The 16723-nt window shown below is 41.4% G+C and overlaps 1 protein-coding gene across 18 annotated transcripts in view; it reads right to left on the bottom strand.

Annotated features, from left to right (window-relative positions):
- Positions 1-16723, bottom strand: part of LOC107380209 (LIM and calponin homology domains-containing protein 1) — a 112439-nt gene that overhangs the window by 4586 nt on the left and 91130 nt on the right. For 5 of the 18 annotated variants that reach the window (XM_054739349.2, XM_070550128.1, XM_070550135.1 and 2 more), the window contains 11 exons: positions 15800-16265; positions 14688-14921; positions 13934-14033; positions 13689-13768; positions 13496-13598; positions 12928-13002; positions 11428-11456; positions 10160-10273; positions 4673-4765; positions 4337-4501; positions 3864-3958 (listed from right to left, as the gene is read on the bottom strand). In XM_054739349.2, the coding sequence (XP_054595324.1) occupies positions 3864-3958; positions 4337-4501; positions 4673-4765; positions 10160-10273; positions 11428-11456; positions 12928-13002; positions 13496-13598; positions 13689-13768; positions 13934-14033; positions 14688-14921; positions 15800-16265 (1554 nt within the window). The remainder of the gene's footprint in view (positions 1-3863; positions 3959-4336; positions 4502-4672; positions 4766-10159; positions 10274-11427; positions 11457-12927; positions 13003-13495; positions 13599-13688; positions 13769-13933; positions 14034-14687; positions 14922-15799; positions 16266-16723) is intronic. The other 13 variants (XM_070550121.1, XM_070550175.1, XM_070550137.1 and 10 more) reach the window with 13 other exon arrangements.

Below are 16723 nucleotides of genomic sequence, written 5' to 3'. Positions count from 1 at the left end.
AAGATCCAACCAGAGATCGCCTAATAAAGATCTCAAGGTTAATATTAGCCAACAAACCACACAAACAAAGGTTCCACAAAAAGGGTTTGGGAGGTCTGGAGAACAACAGCGAGCCCGCACTTTTGTCTCCCTGAACGTCAGGTGGACACAGCCTTTTATACCTGGTGTGCCTCATCAGGGTGATGACATTTAGCTGAGCTCCTCAGAGGCCTGCAGAGGGAAGAGGAGGAAGGCGGCATTCCGGCCAATCAGAGTCCACATCGCAGAGTGGCGTCACAAAATAGTCTGGCTCCCGAAGTTTAAAAAGGCCAGGCTGGTGGCCGTAACATAGAAATAGAGACTAGTTTACACCTCTCCGCCTGCGGAGGTCCAGAAACACACTGTGCCATTTTTCATCCACGCAAAGGCTCTCAAACAGGCATGCAACGACAGACAGAGTAGAGCCCGTTTTTTAACGATCCATCAAATACAATGGAGAGTGCACGTCTGTGATTGGTCGGCCCAACAATAGCAGCAGCGTTGGTGGAATGGCCGTCCACAGAAGCCGCAGTCTCCATCGCTCCAGTTGAATTCTTTCAGCTCAATGAAAACTTGCTTTCTGTCAGCCGTTGCTTTTTGAGTGAATTGGCGTTTACAAGCTTTTCTGTTTATTTATTTTCATCTTCAACTGTATTCAACAAAATAGGAACAATGACAAATTCCACAATCAACACAAGAATCTGAAATTTAAACTTAAATTCACTTCTCCTTTAAGATATTCACGTTTTCAAGCTGAAATATACCGTCATCAACCAGAGACGTCACTGCAATAGGCAGACCTGCCAGAAAAGGTCTAAGGCCTCTGCTGTCCTGGTGGAGAACGGCTTCACAACACTGACACAGCAACAGAGAAGTATAAAAGGAAAACATCTTCGTGAATACGTGTGTGAGTGCTAACTTGTTGATGGAGAAGTATGAACTAGGCATTAGTTGGAGGAGTGGGGGTGGAAAACGACAGGATTTGGAGTCTTAATCATTTCTGTTCATGATATGCAAACATCTCTCTGATTGGATAACAGCATTGTGACTACCACTGACTCCATTTGCTCTGCAACGTTGATGTTTTCTCTCCACAAATAACTCAAGTCTGAAGGAGTTCTGCTGTGTGGTGGAGTTGCTAATGCTAACGGTTAGCTTCTACTAGCCGAGACGTTGGGTGTGTCCGAATCCACGGGAAGGATGCTTGTAAGAGTGCATTTTAAGGTCGATGACGTCACAGCGCAGCGACGAGCACTATCCGAATTCCAAGAATACTCATTCTCGCGTCCTCGCTCTGCCCACATTTCAAGGACGGGTTTGTTGTATCCTCACCAACAAGGCTATCCCAGCATGGTTTGCGCACCGGCTGTGGATTTTCAACAGGTAGAGAAAATGGGGAAAGCTACGAAGTTTTAAACGTAAGTTTGTTAAAAACTAGCCGTAGAAATCTAAAAAGCTTAAAGCGGTTCAGTTTATAGACATTTTTCGTTTGTATATTTGTTCTTTAAATTACATTTTAGGCAGAAATCAGCCAGAACAAGTTTGTTTCCCGGGTCCCAGTTATGTGTGTGTGTGTGTGTGTGTGTGTGTGTGTGTGTGTGTGTGGCGAATTAAACTTGTCATTTGTTTTAAGGACAACGAAGCAAAGAAGCGTTTTTATTAAGCTTAGAGGTGAAGAGTGAAGCTGTTTACACACAACCACAGACGTTCTTCTGTGAAAAGTAGTTTTACATTCAGGGATTTACACAGCTGACACGTTTTAATGGAGTAAAAAGTTTGTGTGAAGAATATAATTTTTATCTTCTCATGTGGATAAATGTAAAAATGTGTTTATTGCCTTTTTGTCACCTGTGGTCTCTGATTTTCTCTGTAGGACTGCAGGTGTCCAGGGTCAGGAGAGGCTTTACCTGTTGTCATCCTGGGAGAGAGTCCTTCTACTGTCATCATGTTAATGTTATTTAGCTGTTTGACATTTTAACACATTTATTAAAACAAATACTAACTGATAACTCTTTCTGATCATTGATTTTATCACCAATTTTATTATTACAGATGTTTTTGAACATGTTACATGAACAGAAAATGAAAAGATGGTAAGGAGACAAGATTATTTATAATACGTTACACTTATTTACAGATCAAAACCAGTATGGACCAGTTATGTACGGTTAAAGCAGGATTAACCTGAGTGACTCTTCCTGGATCATTTATTTAAACTGAGTGAGCAGGAAGTCCTTAACAGTGCAGCTGGATCTGCTGCAGGAGGATCCAGACGTGGATGGAGGGCTGGAGCAGACCCGTGGCTGGACGTTTCTGGTCAGAGGAACATCATACAGGACGGTCTGCAGAGTGAGCTCTGGGACGCTTCCTCTCACTGTCCACTCCATCGTCCATCTACAGGGACTGCTGGGCTGGCTCAGACGACGGCTGTTACATCTCTGTGAATGACTTGCCTGTTAACAGCAGTGGTGGTCTGCTGGTACCTCCTGCAGGACAGAGCACCGCTGACCTCCTCCACACACATCTTCCTCACGCTCATCCTCCAGACCCACAACTTCACCAGCACAGAGGCAGATGTGCAGCACAGTGCATGCTGACCTGTAATAGATTAAAAAAGAGGTTTTTTATAGAAAAATGTAAAACAAAACATAACCTGCAGTACACCGATTCTGTTCAGTTTAAAGAAAAGCAGCAGGGAATAGTTAAATAAAAACTACAGAAAATTTACATTTTTAAGACAGATCTAAGCATTATTAGGCTTAAGTTGAATAAATAAATGCACATTGAAAACACTTCTATGCTATTTTATTAAAAAGCCTGTTTTTTAAAACGTTTTACCCTCATTTGATGCAAAATAAGTTCTAAGGTCCAAATAAAATTAGAAAACATCCTGCTGCATTCAACATTCTGCATTTGGTTTATATTAATTACTTACATGATAATACTCTGTAGTAATGTGTTGTGTACGTTTAACAAGTTCATTCTGTAGTTTAAAACATACATGAAACCATCTAAAGTTAACATGTAAGTCCGGAAAGCTTCTAGAATAAACAAAATTACTTTACCTGAAAACGGTTGTGAACAAACGTTGCTGATGGACGTGAAGCTGCTGTAGCTCCTTAATATTCCTGCTCCATTTTCGCTAGCTTTAGCATTTTTCGTTTGCGTGTAGCTGCTGCCGCGGCTGTGACGGGACCTACGGGCCACCGTAGAGGTGAAGGCTAGTACTGTCCGAATTCAGAGCCGCTGACTTCCGGTTTTAGCGGTCTTCAAGGACCCGGCCTTGCTAGACCGGCGAGGACCCGTACTCATAAGCATCCTTCCTGTGGATTTGGACACACCCGTTGTCTTGTGATTCCTGGAGGCTAAACCAACAGCCTTCCCTGCCATGATTCAAGATGGGTGAGTCCATAAACATTCATCTACAGTGTGACGTAGATCTGTGTGGCTTTTTCTGACCCGACCATTACCTCATCTATTTACTATCGACAGCTAATGCAGGGAATAGGCGTAGAAGACAAATTTCGTGTTTAGGCTGCCTGTGAAATTCAGAGTAATCTGTTGCATTTCTCAAAGAACAAGTATCATGGGTTTCTTAGTGAATGTCCACTATAAAAATAGTGTGTCAGACCCAGAATTTGTTTTTCAGAACCAATGGCGTTACAAAAAATTATTACTAAAAGCAAAACCTTAAAACATGGATCTGTCACACGTAAACATAACATTTAACAATCCCATTAAAGCATTTCTTTTGTGTATTTATACAGAAAAACATATTAAAAAATGTCCCATATTATAATGAAGACAAATTGTGAATCTTTCAAACAAACACTCTGTTCACCAACCTTCTGCCTGTGTCCATGCTGTCGTCAGCTGTGCTTGTATCACTGGTTCTGTCCTTCTCTCGCTGTCTCCACTCTGAACTTTCTGTGTTTCCTCTCTGTCAACAATCAAACACATGGATGGTTGATCAGCTCATCTGATGTTCAAGAACCGGCTTGTTCTTTCTGTATTTTGGTTTCAGCGCCTGATTTATCTTTAGCATTCCACAGCTTTACTTTAAACTCACCAGGTTGTTATAAAAAACCAAATGAGCCAGACATAAGACACGTCTGAGCATGTACAATGACTCTTATCAGTCTTCCCACTGGTGTTAAAAGAGTGTGATGCTACTTCTCCATGTCGTTGTGGTACCAAAATATGCTTTGGTAATGAAAATGTGAATAGTGAAGTGAAATGTGCAAATATTTATTTTTCTATAAAGCAAACAGAGCAATAACTTCCATGAAGATCCCAAACGGATCAATGAAACACTCACAGACTGCCTCTCCAGCAGTTCCTGTTTGCGTTCCCAGTCAGCCAGAGAACGCACGATGGTATCCTGAAGCTCGGAGCTGGAGGAGAGCTCACCTCGGCTGGGGGAGGGCAGGGCAGAGGAGCGAGGAGTCAGAGGCATCACGGTTTCCTCCAGTATCCTGCGCTCCTGTGGTGAGGAGACAAAGTTCAAAACAGACAGAAAACACACCAATTTTAAATTTTAGACACACAAAGTCAAAGTTTTTGTTTCAGGTGATGTTCTGATCCCCCAAAAGTCCAAACATTTTCAGTATCAGGTGTCAAAACAACATGTGCCCCCCAGCATCAACAAACACACCTCCTCATGATACTTCCTCCCCTCCTCTACCACCTCCCTCTGGGCTTTCTCCCACTCCTCCTTCAGCTTCTCCTGCTCTCGCTGGTACTTCTCCTGTTACCATGGCGACAGACACAGATACAGCATAGAGCCTCAACAAAGGGAAGGCGGAGTTATTAGAAGGTGGATACTTATGCAGAAACCTATCAGACATTTTTCTGCTTCCACGGAGGCTGGGAGACAATTTATTCATTTCCTGAGCTGATAAAGACAAACCACGATTCAGAGGGAATCCTGTCCACAAAACAAGGCACAGGTAAACAGGAGGACATGCTCAGCTCACTGTGTCTGGTCGTGGCTAAACATCTACTTGAATCAGATATTTGCTCACTAAGAAAATAAAAGCAAACAGAAAAGCAAGCAGGAAGAATAAAAAACACAACCGCCACATGTACAAAGCAGTAGAAGCAAGGGTTTCCTGCACAGCTCTCTAATTAGATGATTTTATGGACAACTTTCTAATAATAACTAGGCAGCATGATCACGCATGAACACTATACTTCAAGATGTCTCTTTACAGACTTGTGCACGAATCCCAGAAAACAAGGATAAAAGAAATACAGAAAACATGCAGCAATATAAAAGCTGAGGCACAAAGACAAAACGGAGACAACTAGAGAGGAGAGTGATGAGCACATCTTCAGACAATCACCCATGGGAGTGCATCTCAACACCCATGCTGTCTTGAGCATCAGCTCAGGTTTTATTTAACATAGTCAAACAGAGGAGTCAGTGTTAGACACCACTTGCTGTTTAGATGCTTAAAAATGTTGAGATGCACTGATTCCTGCTGAGGAGAGAGAGGCTGATTTGGGAAGCAGCAACAGCAGCAAAGTCTCACTTTGAGTATCTGCATGAGATGAAAACGGAGATGCACGGAGAGCAAAATGGAGTCTCTTCCTCTGCACAAACCTGCCATCTAGTGGTTCAAACGTGCATAAAGGAGCAGGGCAGAATGTGTTCAAAATAAAACTATTATGAGAGGGAGTAAGTAAACAGCAATGAAATGTGAATAATTAATATGTAAAATGGAATATTTTCAACGTTTGTGTTTCAGATGTGTTCCTCATGGTTTGCCTTAGATGCAGAAAAATCAACCTCAAACAGTAAAATTTATTTAACCTCATACAGTTAAATTTCGTTTCTAGTGTCTTTGGGCTAATGAAAGTCATAGACAATCTTTTTATTTCCAGTTAGCCAATTAGAGCCATATAAAGCTGGGTTGGTGAGAAACTGAGTGGAATTTGTTTTCTAAATGTCTCAGATTTGTGATGGATTTTCTCATTGGGAATTAATTTGGAACTCTTCTGAATTCAGGCCGTGCACTGCTTGGATATGGAATAACAAGATGGCAGGAAAGAATCATTCTTAAAGAGCAAATTGCTGGTTAAATTTTTTTTTCTAATTCATATAAAATGCTGTTCAAAAATACTATTTGAAATGCTTACTGTGGATATTTCGTTTTATAAATAAAATTGGATTGGATTGGAAAATATATAACAGCAGTTTTTCTAGTAAAAAGTGGCCTTTCTCAGCAAAGCTTCTCAAAATACTCTTTTTTTTTAAATCTGAACCTCTGACGTAACCAAAGGGCGTTAGAAGCTAGGTGCTGCCTCAGCTCAGTGTGGAAAGTGGGTAGTTTTAGGCTAGAGGGGTCATGTTATCGAGCCGGTGTGTGTTTACTAGTGTTGGATTGTGTTCATTTTGATAAACTATAGTGTGTGAAGGCTGTACCAACTCCAGCCTGTCTGGACATCGAGTCCACAGGTTTCCAGATAAGAGAAACAACGCCTCTATCTCTGTGCCTGAGGGCGTTTTGTGCAGCTGAAAAGACGGACTGCTGTGGACCACATCGGTCGGTACCGGGACAGGGAGGTCCGCGCTGGGCTCCGGAGACCCATGGCGAGGTTTAAAAAATTAAATGTAAATTTCTGGAACTCAGATCACCGCCAGAACCAGGTCCGAACTGACCACCAGCCGCTGCGGCTCAGCGGGCCAGTCACGCTGGTTTCTGGGTCGGATCCAGCTTTCAGAAGCCCACATGAGCTCCAGACCCTGATGACAGGCGTCTCTCTCTCTAAGCGCTAAACTACGTTACATGAACGGATATTAACGAGTATTAGACAGCTGACAGACGCTCATTAGTATTAATATTATACTAACTGACGATACTATTTTATTGTCTGGTACATGGTAGTAATCTGTATAATATTGTGATGTTAGCACACAAGTTTAAGCTAGCATAGTTAACTCACGAGCTCCTCCCCCGCTGCTTCTCCTCAACCTCTCTACTTTGGCCAATGGTTTCTCCCTCTGGTTCATCTCTGCTCTCTGGGGCGTGCAGCAAATTCATAACTTTATGGTTTTGGTCCATCAGAAGTAGAATTATAAAAATTTAAAGTTTCCTCTGTGTCAGAGCTGGCTTTAGAATCCATAGTTTTCTCTGGATTAAGCTAACAGGACTCCCTCAGCTGACATCACTTGGTTTGGGAAAAATAAAAAACTTCACTCACAAAAATTACTCTGAAAGCCTAAATAATTAATGCATGTGTAAAAAAAAATATTTTTTATGTAGTTTCTATTATGTTTCTCTAAACATTGGTTCATGGGAGTCTCCAACTTGTCTAACTTGCAATTTGCTCATTAAAGCCATCCTTCACCTGTGGTCTTCTACATAGATCAGTAACTAAGCTTGTAATCACAGGTCACACATGTGATGTTACAGAATTTTGTCCTGGGCCAGTGATGTTGCAAAAGCTAAAAACTTGGTTATCTATGTCCACAATTCGCAAATCTCTACTCTGTTTGGTGGGTTTTGAAAGAATAATTTTAGGTGCCGTTTATCTTCACATTCAAGCGGATGACAGACCAAGCTGTAGAAAATTTCTTCCTTCTGTGGGATACCCAGCTACAGGGTATTTGTTTATGTCAGTCAAAATGTGAGATAATGTTGGGAGGGGTTAGCAATCAAACTGGTTATAACATGAGGATAAATAGCAAGCATATTGAAGAAAAAAGTTTAAATAATTAAGCCAGTATGTAACAAAACCGTGGCAAGAAAATGTGCCTGACAGTTGAATAGTGTCCAATGTGACCTAGCCACACCAAAAAAAAAAAAAAAAAAACTAATAAAATGAATGTATACCTTAGTGTTTCACCTACAAATTCAGAGTGATTCCAGTTTAAAATGTACATATTTCATCATAACTTTGTGCTTTAAACTGACCCACAAGAGTCACAGCCCAGTGAGGTGGTGGCTTTGGCTTTCTAACAAAGCCATCAGTGATTAATGCCTGTTGAGGTTAATAGAAAGCCAGAGTTTGTTTTACCTTGCAATTAATCGAAAATTTATCATTATCGAAATTTCTGACTCTTATCAAGATCATTTTTCCCATGTCAATAAATGTGATAGTAAAAAAATGAAAAGATGTATGTAGGTTGGCAACATTCATGTCCCTTTAACTCATTCACTGCCATTGACGACTAAAGTCGTCATTTTAGATCCAACTGTTCACTGCCAATGGCGACTAAAGTCGTCATTTGCATTTTTTTTACTGTTTGAGCATTGGAACGAGCCCCCGCGCTGAGAGAACAAGCATCTCAGCCCTGAAGCCGATCTTCATCCGCATACGTCACACGTCACATGATCAGGAAGCAGACCATCCATGTATTAGGAGATCGTTTTGGGCTGTTCCTGTAAAAAAAAAGTGAGGCGCGAACCGGAAAAGCGTCTGCCGATCACAATTCAACAACAGATTATGAAAGAATGGATAATGCTCGAAACACACGGATTCTTCCTGATGTAAGAGGTGAGTCTCCTCTTTGTTTTGGTTGTTTTGGCATCGACATCATCCTAGCGCGCAACGTTCTGTGACTCTTAAAAAAACAGTAAAAACAGTGAGAAACGCTGGCAGCGAAGGCCGTTAGCGATCAGGAAACGGCTGGCAGTGAATGAGTTAAGAAGCTGTACCACCTTGGGTCACGTAAAAATGTGACTTAACGTAATACATGTGACAGCCCCATGTAGTGGACAACTTTTGTTTCTGTGCATACCTGTAGTTATAGTCCATTTATCGTTATCGAGGTGAAATCCTCAATATATCGTGATATTGATTTTAGGCCATATCGAATAGCCCTACTTGTTTGTAAAATGTCCTCTTTAGCGACCTACTGCCTTGTTCCTTTAGATTTTTCATCTTTTACATTTTAGGCTGTTCCTTCAAAAGTGGGTTTCAGTGATTCTGTAGGTAGAAACTTTACCAACTTCACATTATATAGCACTGAGTTGCCCCCTGCTGACCAGAAACTGCACTTAACAGTTTTGTGTGACGGGTAAGTGCACTACGACCATTGGCTGTTTACAGTGACAGTGGCTAATATAAAGGCTGAGTTAGCTTCTTCAGTTAGCCAACCGCCAATAAAAAGCACAAGAAGAAAAAGAAAGAATTTAGCTTCTTTTGGCACCATAGTGGAGCTTGGAAGTGAAAGTAAGGGAATAGTGTCTTTGGAGGTGAAACAAAGTGCTATAATCAGAGAGAACATCGGTGTGGTCCACACTAGCTGGGCAGCAGTAGCTCAACAGGTTGAGCGGGTTGTTCAGTAATCGAAAGGCTGCAGGTTCAACCCCGACTCCCGGCAGAGAATTCTGCTGTTGTGTCCTTGGGAAGGACACTTAACCCACCTTGCTTGCTGGTGGTGGTCAGTGGTGTCTCGGAAGCCTTGCCTCTGTCAGTGTGCCCCGGCGCAGCTGTGGCTACAATGTTGCTCATCAGTCAGCGTGTGAATGTGTGTGAAGGGATGAATGATACAATGTAGTGGAAAACGCTTTGGAGTCCTCCGACTCTAAAAGGTGCTATACAAATGAGGGTCATTTAGTTTGAGGGAGCTAAAGGAGGCTATGAAATCACGGATTGATGGTGACCTGGCTTTGTTGCTGCTGGAATTGTAAATAATAGTCTGAGAGTGTGGATTATTTCATTTATGAATCAAAACTGGCGGTTGTACAGAGAAAATGAAAAGGCATTTATGCTTATGCTTTATTTGGATTGTGTTATATGTTTGCTTTTGTGGTTTATTTAGCATCAGTTGGATCGAGTTTGCGTTAGCTTGTTGTTAGCGATAGCTACAGCAGGTTGCGGCAGGGTTGTTTACGACGGTTGTAATTCCACTTCCCACCAGTAGTGGGAAAGTGTAGTGTCACTTTAATGTTATAAACTGAGTCTCAGCCAAAATTTCAGTATGAAACAAGTCTCTTAAATAAAATAAATACTTGTTTTTGTTGATGATACCTATATTCTACTATTTCTTAAACATGTTTGAATATAAACTTGTGACAAACCAATAGACTATTTCCAAACTCGTCTCTGCACTCTGTGTTTCTTACCAAAATAACAAACTAACCTAAACAATCATGTGCCACAGCTTCATCCTTTAACATATGCCGTGTACCTGCAGCACGCGCTCCTGCTCTTGCTGCCACCTTTCCTGACGCTTTCGCTCCTCATCCGGGTCCCAAGACCAGCGGTTTCCCTGCCTGGCCTGGGGCAACACCGGCACTGACACCTGATAGACCCCAACACACGTACAAATATACACACACATGCACACAACATAATCCATGCACATATACACACCCACAACCCGTTCATACATAGATCAATACACACACACACACACGTCCATCACAGAAAAAAGAAGAGAAAAGAGACAGAAATATTTGGTCTACCACAACAGCACTACTCCATAGCTAGCCAACGGTTTCCTACTAAGAAGAAAGAAGACAGAAACAGAGAGATGAGTGTGAATATAAAAAAGAGAAGCTTTCTCATCTGACATGCTACACCTACAGCTCAGTGCCATTCTGTACAACACAACATAATACAGGCCTAACTGAAACTGAGCAAATAAAACACAAATCATCCCAAATATCTAATTTGATCAGAAAATATCACGGGCATTCAGACTCAAGTTTTAGGAAAGTTAAACAATCTGTTTTCTTTTTTTTTTTTTTTTACTAAACAATAATAAAGTGTGAACATAAAGCCTCCTGCTGAAAGTTTGTGATGTGTCTATCAGGGTGACAGGTGCTTTTTAACCTGTTTGTTATAATCACGTCTAAGGATGTAAGAAAATATTAATACACTGAAATATCACAATATTTAGTAGTATGATACTTAATCAATATTTCAGCGCAGGACATCGATTTTTATTGAGAATTTGCATGCAAACATTTACTGTATTTCATTTTTGGGGTGCAATTCAAAGTTTGAATGCTAGTGGGCAGCAGTTTTTACCGCTTCATTCTGACAGAACAACGAGATTTCGCGATAAAGTGTCTGGCCTGAGTTTTCCAGTCAAATTCTGTCTTAAAATTTGCATCTGACTTTTAGTATCGTATCGTCTCTCCTTCCTCTCAAAAGTGGTTTTGGCCATTTTCTCACAAAACAAACAAGGAGTCATTTATAAGGAATATTGTTACTTTTTTCTTCCAAATTACATCAACTACATTATCGGCAGCCTGTCCTAGTCTAATGTGTTGTACTCTTCAAATGAATCCATCAAGCAGTTAAGGCCGTTTTTCTGTTTTGCACTTTGTCCATTTACATGTGTTTTCTAGAAATGCAATGTGCAGATCTCATTTGACTAGAACAGCACAGCTAGAAGTGATTAGCCAGATGAGAAGCGTTGAGGAAATCAGACAAATGTGTTTTACTCACAACTGTTCGACAGTCCTTCTCTGAATCTTCTGTAGAGAAAAGGAAATGAGGATCAGATAAAGCCAACAAACATTGTGATACCAGAGGTCAGATAATCTGAATACAGAAACATTTACACAAAGTTCAGCAACATGAGTAAAACATGAGAAAAAAAAGTCATAATAAAGTAAAATTTCATTCATCATAAGACATACAGGTATTTTATTGGCTTCTAGTAAATGAAAAATAAACTAAAATTACTCTTATAAGAAAAAAAACTCCCAAAATCCATCCATCCATCATCCATTCCCGTATGTCCTTTCTGAGTTGAGGGGGCGCTGGTAGTTCTAAAGGTGTGGTTTACTTGTTTATTCAACACATTTGTAGTGTTCTATAAGTGTAAATCAATGCCTTATGAGTCATTAAAAAAGCTATGATGCTCCTGTTCTGAGATGCAGGCATTTGCTGGTGCAGAGGTGGGCTGTAAACAGCAGGACTACCCATTATTATTAATGCTATGCACACACCTCGCTTCTGATTGGCTAACAGAACACATTCAGCCCTGTTGCAAAGTCACTATCACCAAGACACTCTCTGCTTTCTCTCCATGCTACAAAATAAAAATAAAAAGAGCCTTCCTGTGGGTGGGCGTGAGTCAAGATGTGCAAGGCCATTCATGCAAATTCACAGTGTGACATAGATATGTCAGGATTTTCAAATCCTAGCATCTCACCACCCATTTTCTATCAGAAGCTAATGCAGGAGATAACTGCATTAGACGGAGTCAGTTTGTGTTGCAACATTGATGTTTTATCCCCACAAAAACACAAGCCTAAAGGAATTCTGCTGCGTGGTGGAGTTGCTAATGCTAACGGTTAGATTCTACTAGACAAGATGTTCTTTGCAATTTCCTGGACACTAAACCAACAACAGCCTTCCCCGTCGTGAGTCAAGATGAGTGAGTCCATGAATGTCAAGTGACAGCGTGACATAGACCTGTCAGGCTTTTCTCATCCTAGCATTTCACCATTTATTTTCTATCAGAAGCTAAAGCAAGAGATAGGTGTAGGACACTTTTATTTTTAGGGCTGAATCAAGAGTCCAGACTGCTAAAGTGGGCTTGTATTTTACTTCTTTTACTTGTCATGGAAACAAATCATTTTCTTAATCAACAAGCTACTTCTATACAGGATTATCCATGTTCCAGTTCCTTCCTGTTGAAAAGGACTCATTCCTCTCCACTGTCCCCTTGTGCTTGCTCAGGATGGGGGGATTGTTTCCAAGTGAAGATCTGATGCACTCTGTTGCCTTCGACCTTTGACTGAACGTGATTGTTTTGAAATATATTATAACAGCACTTAATTGGAGGGTATGTACTTTCATGAAAATTAGACAGAACCAAATGCAGATTCCTACATTTGCCTTTTTGCCTAGTGGTCTGGGACGATGTTACTTTCAATGCTGCATTAATAAAACCGAAACGGACTTCAGAGCAGATTTCTTATCTCCCTCGATGTTTACCTGATGGACCGAAGAACTCCCAACGTGACTTAGGGTTGCTGGATGTCTGTGAAGACCTGACACTGATCTCAGAGTCTAATGAAATCAAAATTATTGAAATTGGGGTGGGCAGGGGGGGGGGGAAGAATGAGGGGAAACATATCAAAGGTCAGGAGCTGGATAGAAAAAATTATGAAACAAAATAAAAATGGGACCTGTTTTAAGTTTTAACTACATTTTAGAACTTCAGCTTGTTTATAGAATTGGGATCTAACATGAATGTACATTTTGTAGAAAAATCCATTCCTACTTAAAAAAAACGATTTACTTGATTTGCTTCTTGGACTCTTAGCCCCTGGCAGACCTGACGTTAAGTCAATTAAAATTTTAAATCATTTATGTAGACCATAATAAAAAGTCCTTGGATGATGAAGTGTTTTATTCATGATGTTATAACAGAATTAAGGCCATGCTAAGAGGGAAAAAGAAAAATAACCAGCAAAAAAACCCAATTTTTCTAATTTTAGAAACAAAGAGAGGCAACAATAAGAAGCTAGCTTTGTAGGTGGACATTAGGACGCTAATTCACCTGATGTTTCCTTTGGAGAGTGATGTCCAAATGGGGCAGGTGCAGCGGAGCGGGGCGCTGTCTCCATTCTCTGCGAGGGCTCCTGAGACAAGGGGACTTGCGTCTACAAGGATGTTTAAAATTCTACGTTGGAAACATGACTTTTACTATAGCACTGTAAACAGGTTTTTATAAGTATTTTTATCTGTCTCACTGTGAAGGTATTTTGTGTGTTAATCCCTGGTGGGATGAGCTTTTCACTGGATCGTTTAGCTTCGTCTTCTTGTTTGGCATCTGGGGGGGGGGGGGGGGGGGGGGGGGGGAAACAAAACAAAAAAACAACCATGTAACAAATGTCAAAAATGCACTTTCCATAATTTACCTTTCACACAAATTACAGTCGTCAATGAAATTCTCTTCAAAAAACAGTATGTCAGTGTTGCAAAGTGCTGCTCAGACCTGCAGGTGGCGCCTCTTCAACTGCAGTGTTTGACTTTACTTCCTCCAAAGAATCCTGGCTTTCAGTCTTTCTGAAGCTTTCCTTATGCTTCTGCAGCTCCTGCAAGAGCCACAGATTATTTAACATTTGAAAGATAAAGTAAGAACAAAGAAAAACATTGCACTAACTTAAATTTCCACGTATTCTAAACATGTAACTTCATTAAATTAGGCTAAAATACTAGAGAAACTGTACCAAATAAATAAATAAATAAAAAGCTCTGAAAGTCGGTCTAGCCACACTCCATTGTAGCCTAAGCACGTCTTGCCAATCAGCGCTCTACGTTTGATGGTTGGACTTAGCACTAGAGCTGTGACAATGATAAACTACAAAAATGGTGTCGGCTCAGAAACGGCATCAGTTTTGGACGATTAAGACTTGGCCTTTTTTTTGAGACAAGCAAATAGAGGTATCTAAGTAATTTATTTAAAAAAAATATATGTATTTGCTTCTTCTTAGTTATTGTGTGGCGGACTGCTCTGCTGACTGATTTCCATGGCAATAAAATACGTCATGTTGTTCATGATGCTCTGACTGGTCCTGATGCTGTCCAATTGCGTGTTGAGACAGTTTGAAAGATCACCTCAGATTCCATGACTTGGCTCTGCCTATGGGTCATGGTCAAATTATATGTATGTATACAGGATGGTTTGCCAGGCTATAATTAAATAGTTGACCTAAAAGTTTGATGGTAAATGATAGAAAATGTCTGACCGTTGTAAGAGAAGTGGGCCGGCTGGGTGGTGTTAAGTGCTCAGTGACTTTCTCCTCCTGGACATCTTGAGATGCTGCCTTTACGCTAATTTGAGTGCCATCAGTCTTTTTTTGGCCGGTGTGTGGATGCTGAACAGGTGAGTCCTCTGACGAGAGCGTGCCTTCGGGGCGGTTTCTGGATCTGGAAGGAGACGCCTGGAAACGGGGAGGTGATTCCTCTTCATGGCTCTCAGGCTTTACAGAAACAATGTCAGATTTGATGTCATCGTTTACTCTGAGTGAACCATCCACCTGGGTTAGAATGCTTCAACTACAGCATGCTTATTATTTGTGAGTAGCAATCAGGCAAACCAGACTGAAATCAGAACCGGTTTTCCCTAATTAAACCTCAAACCATCCCTAAAAGTGTTCCTTTGTCCTCATTTCTCATCCTACCCAGCTGGCTTGCGACACTCTGGTAGAGCTGGGTAAATGCCCCCCTCTGCCTGCACCTTCTCATCCTGCTCCTGACAGCCTGTGTGGGCTATCTTTGTCCGCTGGGAGCCCACTTCACATTGAGAGGCTCCTACTTGTCAACATCTTAAGTCAATAGGGAACAGAGGGCTTCATTCAAACCTGGACTTCTTACAGGGAATTCCAGAAAAGCGCTGTCCTGTAGTACGTCTGTTAATCACCTGCCCACCCTTCACTCCACATCCATCCATAAGATCTCAGTTTCATTATACTCATTTGATTTTGCAGAAGAATAGGAAATGAATCCTGTCGAGGGTCCTATGGGCTAAATTGAAACATTACATGCTTCCTTAGGGAGGAGAAGTCGAGTGTTTTCCGATGCACCAGCTGCTCAGCACCAAGGCAGTACTCTGGTGTTCTATTGTAAATGCCAAGAGAGCAGCAGGGAGATTTCCCCACCAGATGAGCAGCCGGCTCTGAAGTAACCACAGGGAAAAGTGGGAAAGGCCTCCCACACTGTTACGCTAAACAAATCTAAACCTTTGATCTATCTGAGAAGAACGATTCGTTGAAAGGATTTACTTATTTAGTGCAAACTACTTTCTCAAATCCTAAACATTGGGATATTTTTAAATGTCTCATTACTAAGAGAATCTCACCTTGTTGTTCCGGCTGTCAGCAGGAGAGGGACGGGGCTGGAAGTAAGGCTTGGGTGTCAACAAAGCCACAGGTGTGGGGGACAGAGCTCGTGTGGACGGCGGATCAGAGGAGCGAGAGCGGATCTGAGGCCGCTGCTGTGAGGAGGAGTCTTTAGGAAACTCTTCTATCTGCGCCTCCAACAAGGATGTAAACTTTGGAGTTGGGGCCGACTGCTGGCGCAGATACTTCAAAGACCCGTCGAAGTCCATGTCAAATGGGTCTGGAGTTGTGGGGGAGGGTGTCAAGGATATGGGGAAGAAAGGGTCAGCAGATATGCTGCGGTCGAGGAGCTTTGGTAGCTGTAGACGTTCCAGGATCGACTCGCTGATGGAGAAACGTTGGGCATAACGCTGGAGGATGGCTGACGCCTCCTCTGGATTTCTGGCTCTTTTGTATGCCTGTCGCAGCTCCTCCTCACGCCGCTCCCTTGTTAAAAAAACAAAAACCATTTAAATAAATTAATGCATCAATTACTGATAAAAGTTTATCTCTTTGGATTCTTGCATTGTCTTTTAATCTTTACCTGACAGAAAGCCTAAAACCTTTTCAAACAAGCATGAAGATTCTTGGCTTAAGTATCTTTCCGGAGTTTTCCGCTTTCAGAAATTATGTATGACTTGTCAGAAATCCGTAAAAGTGATTATCTTATCATGTACTGGGATATAATGTAAGCAATACGCCTTTTTTTTTGTTTTTTGCTAAGCACGCCCCCTACCCCGCAGAGCTCCATGCAATAGGAAACTGAGTGCCAACCAGAACTAACCAATAGCGTTAGACCACCGCTTAGCTAGTTCAAATTTAAGGACTACCTCGGCTGATGCAGTTGATGAACTTTTCACGGATGAGAAAGTCTCTAAAATATAAATATATGAGAACACAACATA

The sequence above is a fragment of the Nothobranchius furzeri genome, chromosome 1, assembly GCF_043380555.1.
Source record: "Nothobranchius furzeri strain GRZ-AD chromosome 1, NfurGRZ-RIMD1, whole genome shotgun sequence".
In the NCBI taxonomy this organism is placed as follows: Eukaryota; Metazoa; Chordata; class Actinopteri; order Cyprinodontiformes; family Nothobranchiidae; genus Nothobranchius; species Nothobranchius furzeri.
This window is presented reverse-complemented; position numbering and strand designations above follow the sequence as displayed.